Source organism: Propithecus coquereli, unplaced genomic scaffold, assembly GCF_000956105.1.
Source record: "Propithecus coquereli isolate 6110/MARCELLA unplaced genomic scaffold, Pcoq_1.0 Scaffold13, whole genome shotgun sequence".
NCBI classification, from domain to species: domain Eukaryota; kingdom Metazoa; phylum Chordata; class Mammalia; order Primates; family Indriidae; genus Propithecus; species Propithecus coquereli.
This window is the reverse complement of record NW_012137191.1, coordinates 1,920,627-1,935,932: the sequence shown is the minus strand read 5'-3', so window position 1 is coordinate 1,935,932 and position 15,306 is coordinate 1,920,627. Positions and strand designations below refer to the sequence as shown.

General features: G+C 40.6%; 1 protein-coding gene across 1 annotated transcript; it reads right to left on the bottom strand.

The window, feature by feature from the left end:
* Nucleotides 1-504: 504 nt before the first annotated feature.
* SLC38A2 (solute carrier family 38, member 2) lies at nucleotides 505-12,807 on the bottom strand. Its single transcript, XM_012638458.1, has 16 exons — nucleotides 12,470-12,807; nucleotides 11,201-11,398; nucleotides 10,792-10,873; nucleotides 10,528-10,643; nucleotides 7,217-7,290; nucleotides 7,022-7,114; nucleotides 6,809-6,890; nucleotides 5,035-5,117; nucleotides 4,552-4,610; nucleotides 4,295-4,462; nucleotides 3,808-3,887; nucleotides 3,602-3,702; nucleotides 2,932-3,056; nucleotides 2,436-2,580; nucleotides 2,225-2,322; nucleotides 505-1,146 (listed from the first exon to the last, which is right to left on the bottom strand). The coding sequence occupies exons 2-16, from the start codon at nucleotides 11,314-11,316 to the stop codon at nucleotides 1,048-1,050; spliced, it is 1,521 nt and encodes a 506-aa protein (XP_012493912.1). The 5' UTR covers nucleotides 11,317-11,398; nucleotides 12,470-12,807; the 3' UTR covers nucleotides 505-1,047.
* Between the last annotated feature and the right edge of the window lie 2,499 nt (nucleotides 12,808-15,306).

The following is a 15,306-nucleotide window of genomic DNA, read 5'->3' as shown; positions in this document are numbered from 1 at the left end:
ATCAGTTACTGAAACCAAAAAATCCAAACCAGCTTTAGTGAAGCTCATATTAAATATGAATTGGGCAGCCATAAAATAGAGATTTGAGGAATGCCTTTAACGTGAAAGACAGAACAAAACAGATGGGGATCAGATACAAAATAAGAACTAGGAGAAGACTTCACATATATTTGTTAATTTACTTAAGAAATAATAAAATGAAAAAAATGCAAGAAACATTTTGTGAAAGCTATGGAGAGAACCAATCAGAAAGCAAGAAGTAATGCTTACAAATTAAAAATATAACTGATTTTTAAACTAAAAACAACAGTCTTTTCTAAAGACTAGAATAAAAGACTGAGAGAGAGGGAAAATTAGAGAAGATAAATGTAGAAATTCAAAATATCTGATTAATAGGAACTAGAGTGAGAACAAAGAAAATGGTAAAGAGCAATTTATCAAAGAATTTCTAACTACAAAAAGGCAAATCATTTCATAATACTAATATTCACTTTTAAATACCAATGAAATTCTTTTACGGAACTTACTGACAACTGTTTCTGGATAAAGTTCAAAAAAAGCAATTTCTTAAAAGTAAAATAGTGCTTCTGAGGTCTTTAAGTATTTTTGGTACAAAAAATAATAGTGTTTTTCTCAATGGTTATTTCAATACTTTGCTGTAAATTAAGAAGAATTGTTTTTCACATCGAATGGTTCCATTAGGCACATTCAAGTAAAATCATAAAATATCCAAGTTAAACAATGACACAGCCAAACATGTGGCTTCATAAAAGTTAAGAGTTCGTCCATTCTCTGGAATGGAATAAAATTGTCACTTCCCTTAACCCGAGACTCGTGGTTTTGTTGTTCATATCCATTTCTAACATACAGATATAAGTTTCTTAAAAAAAAATTAAAAAAAAAAAGAGTTCACTTATTCTGCACTCAGAAGAACCAGCGAGGAATCTGCACTTCAAAAGGAAGTGAAACTGAAAACATTAGGTGAAATTTCATAGTAGTTGAGTTGACTCAACACTGGCATCAGATGGACTGAGTGAGTGGTACAGGTTAATGGCCACCTCCGGGGGCATTGTGTACCCAATCCAAAACAATCAAGGTCATGCTTCCGATCATCACCACTATGCCACTCAACAGGAAGAACAGAGCCTGCAACGCACACATAGAGAAAACCGGTCAGCAAGCAACACAACATACAAGCTAAACATCCCTCTTTCTACTTTTCGAAATGGCTCATAATTACTGAAGTTACCTCTACTACATAACGTTCTACAGAACTAAAATCACACCTTGCTAAATATAAACTGTTTTAAGCAATCGAGTTAGCTATAGTGCAAAGTAACTGTACCTTTGAAGCCTTCTGAACTTTCACACCCTTTCATTCATTCCTTTGTCTCAAATGAAAAGGGAATTTTCTTGCTGAATAAAGTACTTCATATAGAGCTGGACTGTTTTTTTTCCAAATTTTTAGAGCAAAAATTAAGTTGCATAATCAAACCCAAGTCATCCTAAAATGCAGCCCGAGTCAAAGTCAGAACTCTTTCTAAGAGACACTGAGTAAGTTTACTCCTAATCTTACCCTTCAATTATTGCCACTATGTAATTTTGAGTACACCAAGATGACAGTTGTTGGTTTATAAACAATTCTAGGACTTTAATTGGACCAGAAAGGTGGTGGAAAATAATGACTGAAAAGCAGTCTTTTTCCTAAATATCACCACCCAGATTTTGGTACCAGAATCACATCATTTGTGGTTAGCACATCATACTCTTTGTAATTAGCTGTTACTATACTTTAGAGTAAGCATTTAACAGTGAACACTATGGAGTGAAGGCCCTCCATAGTTTTGCTTTGAAGATAGTCTCACTCAACTAAATAGCCCATCTTTTTCTTTTATATACTCAATACCCATGTTAGTGCCTGTCGCACAGTAGGCAGTCCAAGAAACACTGGCTGAATAAATGTTGAAAGCTGGGTCAGCATCTTACCCTGCTCATCATCTATATTCCTATCTCCAAAGTATCTTATAACTTTCTTGCAATTAACTTGAGTATTTATTTAGATGACAAACTATCTTTCACCTCACCTCCTCACCCCAATCTTCTATCCGTGAAGTATGTTTACTAGGAACTTAGCAAAAAAACTGCATCGAGTGATGGCTAAGAGGCTAAAATTAAAATCAGTTAGGAGAATTTTTGATATTACTAGTCATAATCTTTCACTCACCCCAATCTTTTGTACAGATTTCATAGGTTCTTTCTTCACTAACTTGATATAGAAGGCAGATGGAAGAATAAAAATCAACATAGCAGCTGCAGATGCACCTGGAAAAGAACATTAACCACTTCTTGAGAATTCAATGAATCACTTGTCATTAATTTTTCAAACCTTAAAATCCTTGGTATTTGAACCAACTTTGATACTTTCTAAAACTTACCAATGAAACCAAAGATATCCCTAATAGTTGGGACAAAGATGACAAGCATATTGGTAAATGCCAAGATAGCCACTGTAATGACACTATGACGCCACCAACTGAAATCTTTTGAGGCACACAACAAGTGAGTTACGGAACTCCGGATCTGCACAAAAATAAAATAAAATGGTAAATTTTTAAAATCCAGCTTTAATTAATGCAAAGAAGGCCCAAGTAACAGGGACTAGATCTAAAACAGCAACTATTTCTAAAGTAAAATCCTCTGCTACTGTTTTCTGAACATCAGAACACAAAGATCATTGTGTATCTTCAATTACAGAAAAATGCCCCAGGATGTTCTGAAAATAAACAATTTATTTTTAAAAAGCCCCTTCAAAACCATCACCAACTTGGTTTTGCTCTACTGGTATTTCCCTTTTCCCAGATGATGAAAATCTCACAAATCTTCACATTTAAAAACTCATTTCTACTGAAAGCAGGGAAGGTGACTACTTACCGGGAAAATAACTACTGGCACTGTCAGAGTGACAGCCACTAACACAGCCAAACGGACAATGAGAAGAAGAATATCCATTCCCACGACAGCAGAGTAGGTATGAAGCAATTCTGACTCAACATGTTCTAAGGGGAAAGACCAAAAAAGCTTTAAATGTGCAGTTTTCTCTGGCAATCAAGTAGAAAATTTTTCAGTGAAATTTGCACCACAGTTATTAGCTACTCACAAAATGATTATAAACTAAGAGGCTAATAAGATTAGTTATGGTTAATGCAATTAAAATAACATTGAAGGAAAATTTTTCTAAATACCACATAGAGATTTAGCCACATGACTCCCATTAAAAACAACAGGAGCTAAACAGCTAAATCTCATAGTTTGGCTTACAGTTTGTGTGTGTGTAATACAGTGTGAAAGTGATGAGAGGGGGGACAGGCAAGATGAATTTAGAAGCAAGAACATCATATACACATGCCATCAGACGACTAATGGTATGTTTTTGAACCTGGATACTAGAAGTTACTGATCAAATACAACGCAGGGAATTCTAAGCTTTAAATTCAATTTCTCATCACAATATCAAAACAGACTGAATTTTTAAAGTAATAGAACTCTATATAGAAAAGTAGATTTTTTGGGGGGGAGGAGCGGTAAACTAGGTATTATTTACCATAAAATGTCAGGTATCCAAAGAGGGCAGCAAGCAGATACATGAGATACATAGCAAAAAATGAAATCTTGGACACATTCATCATTCTTCGACGGCTGCGGCTATGTAAATTCAAAAGAAAATTCAAATATGTATTTTAGCAATAGTTATAGCAGTACTCCAGTATTTCCCCAACAAATCTATATAAAAATAGATAAAGTACTCACCCCTTCAGCTCTTCATAGATGGGAAGAATAGCAGGATGACAGACAAATGAAAAGGTCAGAATTGGCACAGCATAGACAGTCTGGAAAAAAGTGGGGATCTATTTAATATCCTGATATACAAATTCATGTGCTGTCACAGTTCTACAGCTTATATTTTATATAGAATCGTAGAATCAAAGTCTGAAATAGTTTCCCTTGCATAAATAGCTTCCATTTTTCAAATCTGTTCAAGTATAATCAATACCCTAACTTCTGAATGTGTCGATTATTAATACTATATGATTACTTCATTTCTCAATCTATTTTAAGATAGAACCAAAACTTTTTCACAGTCTTCAAAAATTCACTAATTACATGCTTTCTAAAAAGCACCTCTTATCTCTCCTCCCTTTACCCTTGGGAGTTATTTTAAAATTTCCAGTGAATGGTTGCCCTCTTTTCTTCCCTAAAATATTCCTTTGAGAAAACAAACATTATATTTAGTTACCTGTGAGTTGAAAATAAAATAGCGTGGTCTGCAAGAATCATCTTCAGTCATGTTAAATGACAAATCAGATGCAAAAGATGTTGGCTGTGTCAAAGTGTTGTTTATGGTTTCATTAATTATCAAAGCAGCTTCCACAGGACAAGGAATCTGAAATTTCTTGCAAATCACCTGAAAATATATTATTTTGCATTTGTTAAAACTGAATAACATGACAGGGCTCAAAAAAACCATTTTCTTAAAAAAAAAAAAATACCTACCACAATCAGAAAGAACATCATACACAACAAGGAAAGGCCACTGGTATATCCCAAATATCCTAAAAGGGGGGCAATATCAGTATTAGTTTAATAAAATGGATTTAGGGCAAATATATTTCTCCACTGAATAAACTCACTCGATTCTGCTGGGAAGAGGTTAGGCACTCAAGTGTGGGTACAGTATTAAATTTCTAATTCTTAAACACTAAGATACGAAATGATTTAAATATACTTATAACCAAAATAATAAAAACCATCATTTGTACTATTACTTACAAAGCACAAGGTATTATGTCAATAAAATATTTTGGCTCCTTGGTAGCAATCCTGCTAGGATTTTGAAAGAACCAAAGGGTCTTGCAAACCGCAACTCGTAAAGCTATGTTTTTAGGGCTTTTTATCTCCCATTAATTTCCATTAAGAGAAAACCAACTAGCTGGTGAAAGGCTCATTTCAATTCTCTTTAGAGATGGGTTTGCTCACCTAAATTTCTCAGCATCGACAAAGGAAGAATGAGCACCAATGACACCAACAGGACCAAATAGTCACCATTCAGATACCACAATCTGAATTAAAGAAAAGAGAAACACCGTCAAAACCAGTCACAAATATCCTCATTATAATATATGCATGTTCTAACAGGACTCATTTTATAGAAATATGAAAACAAACCAAAAAAAGACATTTGGAAAAAGTATCCCTTGTTCAAGACAGGAATAACTTTTGAACTTTATGTGCTAGATGAATATTCACTCAGGTTAGAAATGTGATATGAAACAGTGTAACTTTTGTCCCACTGTTTGCTCTGGGAAGACTGCCAGCTGATTCATAACACAAAATGCTTCTTAAAGGGTTGATACTGACATAGAGAACAAAGCTGCTTTGTAAAGCCAGTAATCTTATCTTTAAGCACTTTTAGAAAAATTGTACACCAACTCTGTTACAGCTTTAGCATGCAATTTCTGATCCTGGAAACAAGAAAATTTTAAAACAAGGTTTTTTCCCCCAGACATTTGTTAGCAAATGTTTTTACTAAATATTTCAACAAGGAAATTTTTTTCATCCTTAGATAAAATGTATAGGCAAAAAATACAAAACTCAATCCCCTAAACCAGGACTTATTCCAGGTTTCCAGAGTATGTTGTGACACTTTGAACCACCTTTATTACAAAAATAGTCAAAAGATCCCTTTTGAACTTAATAGAAAATATTATGTATGTTTCCTGAGAGTTCTAGCACTGCCTTTTCCTTTTCAGATAATCATGAATTAGACTCTCTTTTAAATTGTTATTTTCAAATCCTAACTAACTGCCCTGCAAATTATATTCTAATCACTTCAGCAACCAAGAGTCCACAGAAAACAAATACTCAAAGATCAGCTTATTAAATTAAACTTCTAAAGCCATGCCAGTGATAACCACGCCTCTCTATTTTGAGGTAATGAACTGCGTGCAAGTTGGGAAGTAAATTATCCCTCTCCCCCCTGTTTGCTTTAGATAGAATCTGTTAGTCCACTGGGATGAATAATTGTGCTAGAAGAATAAGGTTTCTACAACATGGCCATACATTTTTTGGCACAGGTTGAGTATCTCTCATCCAAAATGCTTGGGACCAGAAGTGTTTCAGATTTTAGAATATTTACATTTACATAAAAGGATATCTTGGGGGCGGGACCTAAGTCTAAACACAAAATTCATTTGTTTTATATATGCCTTAAACACATAGCCTGAAGGTAATTTTATACAATATTTTTAATAGTTTTGTGCACCTGTCACATGAGATCAGGTGTGTAATTTTCCACTTGTGGTATCATGTTGGCACTCAAAAAGATTTCAGATTTTGAAGCGTTTTGAATTAAGGATGCTCAACCTATATTCTGCATTAAACTTACAAAAGTTGGACAGGGATTAATTTTTAATGTAGTTCAAAGATTCAGTTGTAACTTGGGTTGGTTATATATTAAATAGTTATAATTTCTTCTTAAGTGTGAATATAAAGAGAAAAAGCAAGTTCTAGAAAACCTGTTTTCACACACAGGTTAGAAATGAGATATCCAGAGTTATAAGGCTAGCTACTACCTTTCGGCCTTTCATTCTCATAAGTTCAAATCAGTTTATGGGGGACTTCTTGGTCAGTTTCAACAGGCATAAATTATGGATAATTTACTGGTAATCGTTTTGTATCCAACTTTGATAAAATGTAGCTAACTATTTTATACTATAATTGTTTCTTATGAGTAACCTTACTTAGCACCTACCCAGTTGTATCTTCAATGTTCATTAACGCCTTGATCACCAAAGGTAACTCATATTTCACTATGAAGAGGTAGCTTGACATAGCTGGAGGAAAACAAAATTATACCATTACAAGTGCAAAATGTGGCAATGTGACACTAAAACTCATGTGCCACCACTCTGTGCTACAAAATGAGCAATAAGCCTACCCAAATTGTCTTTTAAAAAATTCTTACCTCCAATGTTCTGCATTGTAATTGATCCAGAGGCTGCAAGCTTTCCAACCAATCCAAATGCCTTATGTCCCAATTGTTCATATAACAAAGACCCTACAATTGAAGAACACAGGAGCATGGAGCAAGTATTTCATAAGAGGTAGAAAATCATAATAGGTATAAAATGTTTTAGAAAAATCAAGAATGTTAACATACCTCCTTCATTGGCAGTCTTCAAAAGGAGATGAACAGAATACAGGGACAATATTGACACAAATGTCAAGAGAATTCTGATGAGAGAAGGGAAAAGGCACAGGGTTATAAACCAGCACAGCTCTACTCAAAGACAACGCTTTTTGGCTGTTTAAATAACATTATATATGAACTTGATCTATTTATGCCAAAATGCCCCCCAAAACTGTCATTTTCTCTCCTGCTAGCTGGAGTGTCAACATTGTTTCTCACCTGGCACTAAAAACTTGCATCGTTTCAGGTGATAATTCTATAGTATTAGTTAGGAGTAAGGACATACCCACTGAGCCAAACATACAGCGTGAGACGCTAGGAAGCCCAGCTACCTAGTGGTGGAGTTATAAGACTTGTATTTTGACGGTGGCAACAGAATTAGTTGTATGCTTGCCACTTCTCTGCATTTTAATAGTTTCCATTATCTGTAAAATGTCGGTAATACCCGCCACTAAACCCAGCCCACAAGGTTCTTACGAAATTCGACTAAGATAAGTTCAGGAAAGGTCTTGAGACCACATGGACTGTACAGATAAGGAGAGCAATGGAAACGGGGAAACGATACTAACATTTTAAGTGTCAGGCACTACAAGCTTTACTAATAAGTAGGCACAAATCAGAGAACTAACCACTGTGATGATATACTACATCGCACCCAGTGGTGAGGAATACAGGCCCAGCATTGTCACAAGTTAAACAATGCCTGTGCTAGAACAAGTAGGCTATTAGACCAATTGTCTGTCTCCTCCCTTAACCCCTTCTCTTGGATTGAGCAGGAAAAAGCAAAATTAGAATAACAGAAAGGAACTAAAGGGAACCTAAAGTCATCCAGTTTTCCTTTAGGGTAGGGGTTCTCTCTGCCATACCCTCCCTCTCTTTCTTCCAGCTTCACTTTCCTTCTACCCAAGATAGCCAAGAGAGATAGTACTTTTATTCCCTGGAACAAAGAACCAGGGAAACTCACAGAAAATCCCGCAAAGAAGGAGACAGTCACATGTACTTTGATTCTGTATGGGCAAATTAGCACCAAGAGAGGTGCTGGCAAAGAAACTGATGTCTATTAGTTAAATAGAGTAAGTGACATTAAGCTATCATTCTAATGCCAGAAGTTTTACGGGGTCTAGGTTGAGGTGATGTATCAGCCTCCCCTCTAATTGGAAAAAAAGTTGTTGGTTTAATTAAAAACAATTAAACCAAATTAAGTACTCCCATGTCTTACACTGAAATGACAACAAGGGATAAATGGACTTTATAACCTTTGCGGTCACTTTCAATCTCAAGATTGAATCTACTTAAAAAAGTTAGCTACGGAGTGAAGTGGACTGTGGCAGCCACGTGGCTTGTGGCCCATTTACCTCTGTACCTCTAAATATAATGAAAATACTGATGAATAAAAACTCACTTTAGCAATATTGATATTGTTCAGCCATTTATTAAAACAGTTAATCAGAAAACATAAGCAACTATTAAAGTATAAATAATTCCAAGAGTACAAGGGTAACATCAGAATTTTGCTTTCACTTATGAAACAAGAGGTACCATTTTATCTCATTTGAATTTTGTACTATAACCACATTGGTTGTATTTTAATTAAAACTGCCTCCGGTTTTTATACTAAGAACTAGGGAGGGTTTCAAACATTCAACAGTGATGCCATTCAAGTTCCCCACTAAAAACTTTGAAATTCTAGGATTCTTTCTATGTAAATCCCTGGTTCTTCACCTTAGTAAGACGTCTCAAAAAGCCTCATTCTAATGAAACAAGCCAGACTGAATCCTAGCTTCTACTACTCAAAGCCAGGCTTAATCTCAGTGTGGAATTTCACAAAGCAGAGCTTTGCAAAGGTCTGCTTTTCTTTTCATGAACATTCTATCGTGCTGGAGAAAAATAACTTGAGTAGAAGGCACCAGTCAGCTAACTAAAACACATCTGTCACAAAGGGACAATTCCATGCTATGTACGTGTGGTTTCTTCATCTGCGCAATGAAGGTATTAAGTTACACGATCCTGCGTAGATATTGCCCTAGCTAGGAGTCCACAGGTGCTTAAATTGAACGGCTATGACACAAACATCATTGAAAAATACATGCGCAAACCTGCACATATTTTTGTTTTGTGCATTTTTCCTGAAAATAAGGTCATAAGACATATTTTTCCATCATGTTTTCCAAGGGTCATTGACCCCATAATGTTAAGAACCACTGCTCTATAAAGGCTTCTTCTGTACCTCCAAAATCCTATTCAGGTATTTATGCTGGAAAGCACAGAAATAACTAATTTTAACTGTGCAATTAGTGGGTTTTAGGTATTTATTAAAATACTTTTTTTTTTCGCCACAGCACATGGTAATCACACAAATGTGGAAAAAAACCAAACATTAAAAAAAAGCCCGGGCCAGGCGCGGTGGCTCACGCCTGTAACCCTAGCACTCTGGGAGGCCGAGGCTGGTGGATTGTTTGAGCTCAGGAGTTCGAGACCAGCCTGAGCAAGAGCGAGACCCCGTGTCTACTAAAATTAGAAAGAAATTAATCGGACAACTAAAAATATATAGAAAAACTTAGCCGGGCATGGTGGCGCATGCCTGTAGTCCCAGCTATTCGGGAGGCTGAGGCAGAAGGATTGCTTGAGCCCAGGAGTTTGAGGTTGCTGTGAGCTAGGATGACACCACAGCACTCACTCTAGCCTGGGCAACAGAGTGAGACCCTGTCTCAGAAAAAAAAAAAGCCCATATAGATTGCTTTTCAGTATCTAGAAAATTATGACTCACTTGTCTTAAGCATGTTCCAGACTAGGTAAATACCACCGCACCCTATATATTCATAAGAATTTTCTTTTCCTTATGTATGTAAGGGTCACATGTCCTTGGAGAGACTTTGTCAATTTACCAAACTGATTTGGAGGCACCATGCTTATTGATATTTTTAGCTTCTGATTTTGCCAGAATAAAATTTATAGGTATCCTGGATTAATCAATAGTTCTTTTTAAATATCCACCTTCTGTTACAACTTCGTTTTCACTGTTCCCATTGACTTAAGAGATTTCTGGCTTAATCTGTCAGTTTTAAGTGTTACCCTATTTTTTTTCTATCTAATTGGCTTTCTTGATATTATGCAGCATGTTGTAGAATAAAGAGATTTCAGGGTTTCTTGTACTTTTATTTTTAAGCAAATGATTTTTAAGTCAACTACTTCAATTGTAAATTCAGTTCCTGGAGCCAAAATATGTTTTAGCATCATATTAACTGCCCTGCATGGCAGACTCACTACTTACACATACTTACATAAAAAGAGCAATTCCAGTATTAGCCATGGCATAAGAAAGCCCAAGGATTCCACTGCCCACAATCGCATTGCTCAGATTAAATACTGACATTCCAAAGGAAGTAGTACCTGGATGCTACATAGAGGGAAAACGATAACCAAACATATAACAATAATTAAATGGAGAAAACCAGCTTTGGGCAAGTCAGATTTGAAATCTAAAAGTAAAACTATTCTTTTACTCCACAAAGCCACAGATACACAAATTATTATTTTCAACTTACAAAGTCTGTTTCATACTTCTTCTTCCCCAAATTCGATTCAAGTAAAAAGTTCTGGTTTTCAGGATCTACATCTGCGTAATGGCTGCAAAAAATATATCCATATGTAATTGTAAATTGGATTGAAGTATATATAACTACACACCAGGTTGCTTTCATATAAAATAGCACCCCCCCACACAGTAATTCCGTTATACCTTTACTTAAAAGTATAAACAGTAACTAGGAGTCAACTTTCACACGATACTGTCATTACAAGAAGACAACCGGATACTCTTTTAGAGATTACACACTCTCTCCAAATGCTACGGTAAATTAAAGCAACAAAAGCAGAGTCCTAGGTAACCGCCCCCCCCAAACCCCCCACTCTGCACAAGCCGTTTTTTTAAAAAGTGCACACAACTTCTCCCACCTTTTGAGAGCAGCTTGCTTGGTGGGGTAGGAGTAGTTGAAGTCGCTGTTGGAACTGTAGCTGCTGCTGTCCTCATCCGGAGAAATATTGAACCTTCCCATTTCGGATTTCTTCATGCTGAGCACTGGGAGGAATCGGGTGCAGCTCGCAGCGCCGGGCTCCTTTTGTCCTTGGCGGTGCACCGACCCGCGCGGCCGCCTGCGAAGGTAGAGGCGGCGCGTCAGGACTGCAGCGCCCGCCCGCCGCGGTCACGTGACGCCGCCGGGCGGTGCAGCGCGGCTGATTCATCCCCAGCCAGGCGAGTGGAAAAGTACCAGCCGCGCGCGAGGGGCGGGGGCGCGCCGAGGGGCGGAAAAGTACAGACGGCGGAGCCGCCGAGAACAAAGATGATCCCACCGCGGCCCCCTCTCCAGCGGGTTTTAGTATTTCACCCCCTCCATTGTCCCGAGCCTGGGCGGAGGGGGCGAAGGGGCTCTGTTTTGCTTTCCCGCAGCCGCTCTGACCGTGCACGGGCACGCAGGGAGCACGGTCCCCGTTTCTAGCGTTGGGAACAGCAGTGCCGCGTAACCTCGCACTGTCCCGAGCCCCCAGAGGGGGAAATGCCTCTGCGGCGGATAGCACTCCCCGACGGACGCGGAAAGTGATGACACTACCCCTGTTCTCTCGAAAAGGGGCGAAAGGCCGCCCGGCGGCGAGGGTTTGTTTACACACGCACGCCTGTGCCCTCGAGCACACCCGACCACGGCATCTGGCCCGCGAGTGCCTGGCCTGGCCCGCCCCTCCTATGCCCGGAAAGGAAACTGATGCAATATCGATCCTCGGTTGTCAAACGTTCCCGACCCTTCTTCCCTAATCTTGGCCTCTGTTATAACAAGAGCCTAAGCCCACTTCTGCCTCCCCCAGATTCCTAGTCCCCAGAACTTAATAATTTTTTTATTAATGCAAATCAGTCACAAGACTTGCCGCAGCAGAGTCACGGACCGGGCTGGCTCCCCTCCCCCTAACAGGAAGATGCGGCTCCGCACCCGGCGGGCACGCGGCCCTCGCCCCGCGTCCCCCCGCCCGCCCCCGCCCCGCGGGCGGCGACCCCCTTACAGCTAGCCAGGGTCGGCTAGCCAGGGTCGAAGGCTGGTCGGGCCAACAAAACGCCCGCCCCGAAAGGAAACGGCCCCCGCAGCTGCCTTCCCGCGGCGGCCCCTCCCGAGCGCCCCTCCCCCACTGCCACCCGGGCCCCGCGCCCTTTGCACAGACGTCCCCCGCACGCGTTACCTCGGTGGTCTCCGCTCCTGTATCCCGGAAACCTCACTCACACGTCTTCAGTGGGTCTTTATCAGTCAAATAAAAATCGTAAAAAAAACCAAAAAACCCCAAATCCAACAATACGCAAGAAATATAATTTTAATTAAAAAAGGAAATGGCAAATTGCCGCCCCAATCCTCCGGCGTCCGCCGTGTCAAGGGAGAGGTGCGAGTGTGCGGGAACGCGTGGTCGGGCTGCCGACGGCGGTGCGACAGCGATGCTCCTGTGCGGTGGCGTCGCGCGGCTCTGGAGCAGCCCCGCGAGCCGCGGGTTATAGCGGCACCCCGGCGGGCGCGTCAGTGGGCGGGGCCGGGCGCCAGGGTGCCTTCCCTTTGTGTATCAACACCACCTGGGCTCCGCCCCCGGCCCGCCCAGCGCGAGGCCCCGCCTCCCCTGCCCCCTCCCCCCGCAAGGGCCCGGCGCCCCGCCGCCCTCCCCCCGCGGCCGACTAGGCGGCCCAGCCCCGACAGCGGGCGCCCCCCACCCTCCAGCTGAGCCAAACCCCACTCGCTCCAGCTTCCCGGACAGTCTTGAACGACCCCCCTACTTCCCTGTGCCTATTAATTTCAGCCCCAATTGGTGCCCAACACATGCGATTGTCTTAAGGAGCCATCTCCTTCGAATTTTCTTTCGTACGAGTCAACAGCAGTCCTTGCTTTTGGGGGACACATCAGGCTTTTTGGGAACACATGCAGCCCACCAAACCCTTTCCCGATTGTTGTTTTTGTGATTTACGTTGGGGTTTTCGCTCGCCAACGTGGGCCAAGGCAGCAAGGTTGTCCTGATGGTCGGTTTCTGTGCTCGTTATTTCTTCTCCACCTAGAGACCAGCTTTCACTCTTCAAAACTAGCCTGATTAGGTCGGTTGGCAGCTCCGTTTCGGGATATCCTTTTTGTATGGAGGTGGAAAACCCTACTAGGGGAAAAGCCACATGTCCAGCAAGCCAGACCCCTTGCAAGGAGGCCCCGGTCGGGGGCCCGGCGCTTCTGAGGCCGTTTAGCAGTCCCCAGTTTTCCCTTCGCTGACACATTGTTTCACTTACTCCACCACCACGCTCAGCACAGGCGCTGCCTTTCTTGGAATGCTGGCCTGAGATGCTTTCTACCGAGCCTGGTCTTTTCCTTCAGCGGTGATGTGGTCTTGCTGAGCCATGCAACTAGGGGGCCCCTTTGCTGTGGAATACTTGGTGCTGCGGGAAAGGCAAGAGCCCTTCACTTGCTGGAAACAAAGACCCCTTAGGAGAAAAAAATGTTAGTGGAATGAATGAATAAACAAACGAGTTTGACCTACTGCTCTCTTCCTTTTGGGGACGTGGGAGAGATTGGGCAGGGCATAGAGGAAAGGGTTGGGTGTGATCACAATTTTTGCTTTCAATGTTTTCCTGAGGAAATCTGTACAACTGCTTATTTCCGTGGCACGTGAGGCTTCAGCTGCCCTCGCCTGCACCATTGTTCGTGATTGACAAGGGAGGGCCCGATTTCCCCTTTACACTCCTTTGTTCCCCACCCCAAACCTTCTACTCTCGTCAGACCAGTCTCACTTAAACAATAGTCTTTCTTGCTTTCGTGCCCAATCTCCCCTCACCCTGCTCAAATGCCACCATCACTCAAGGCTTAGTCATTGAGCCTCAGGAAAGCCTCGCTCAGTACGCCTTAATCCCTCCCTTCTCCGACTTCTTTTTGCAGGTACTATTTTCTAAACCATATGGTGCAGGATCTTCAAAAACCTGTGCTGTCTTGCACTCGAAATTGTTCAAGTCTTTCCGTAGTATTGTCTACCCAATGAGATTGTGAACTCCCGGAGAGCAGGTTTGGAAGTTGACTCACATTTAGGGCTGAAAAAACTTGGTTATCTTCTTTTTACAGACATTGCCAAGTAACACCAATCAACTCTTCTTGTCGGAACAATCTTCCTAGTGGTGGGTTAGAGAAGAGTTCCAGGAAGTTTCTTTATATCGGGTTTCAACTGATAAAAATCAAAAGGTCTTAAACCACTTTTTCATTCCAGATGTATCTCCAGCCATCCTTCTGCCCAGTAAGAGGTGCTAAGGAAGCCCTCAGGGTTGGTAGTTATGGCTGTCCAGTTGCAGTGGCAACTGGATCTTTTGTCCTTTGGACTTTCTGGTGGTTTGTATTGCACATATTTAGGAGAAGCACAATACCTGTAAAATCGAGGGTGTGTGTGCATGTGCGTGTGTGTGTGTGTGTGTGTGTGTGTGTGTCTGTGTTGGGAGGATTAATCTTGGTCTGATCTCTGTATGATCAGAACTTGAACAGTAAATGACAGAAAAGGAGAGGGGTTAAAAATTTTATTTTTCTATTGACTTTTTTATTCTTCTTTTCAAGGGCCAATCAGCAGCACATCTGCTAACTCAAGTGGCTTTCAACTGAGACCTGATGTCCTTTGGGCTATTGTTAATTTTGCTTTGGGCTAAAATTTGTGGGATATGGTGTCCTCACCCAATTTCTGGGAAACTATTTCACCAAATGTCTGTTGGTTGGAGTGCTATGACTGTTTGATTGCTAATCTAATGTTCTAGAAGAGCAGCATTTTTCAAACTGCAAAATGGGACCCAGTGGTGGATAGTGATGAATTCAGTGAAATACTACCAGCTTTTTATTTTCTTTAATGCAATAGAACAGAATAGCACAAAAAACCCCCAAAACTCAGTATGCCACATATAGTAATACCAAGTATTATTCTGTAAATCTTTTATTTTGATTATCTATAAATATGTGTATTCTGAGTTGTGATGTAAAATGTATTTCTTGCTGTGGTTTGGGAGCAGTCAAAGAATTTAAAAGCTA

Bases quoted from the DNA above. Each gene is read 5' to 3' on its own strand.
- SLC38A2 (XM_012638458.1), bottom strand. From the start codon at position 11,316: ATGAAGAAATCCGAAATGGGAAGGTTCAATATTTCTCCGGATGAGGAC. The intron at 10,644-10,791 runs GTAAGTTGAAAA...CCCTCTATGTAG, and splicing joins AGAAGTATGAAACAGACTTT to CATCCAGGTACTACTTCCTT. The intron at 6,891-7,021 runs GTAAGAATTTTT...GTTTTCCTCCAG, and splicing joins TACAATGCAGAACATTGGAG to CTATGTCAAGCTACCTCTTC.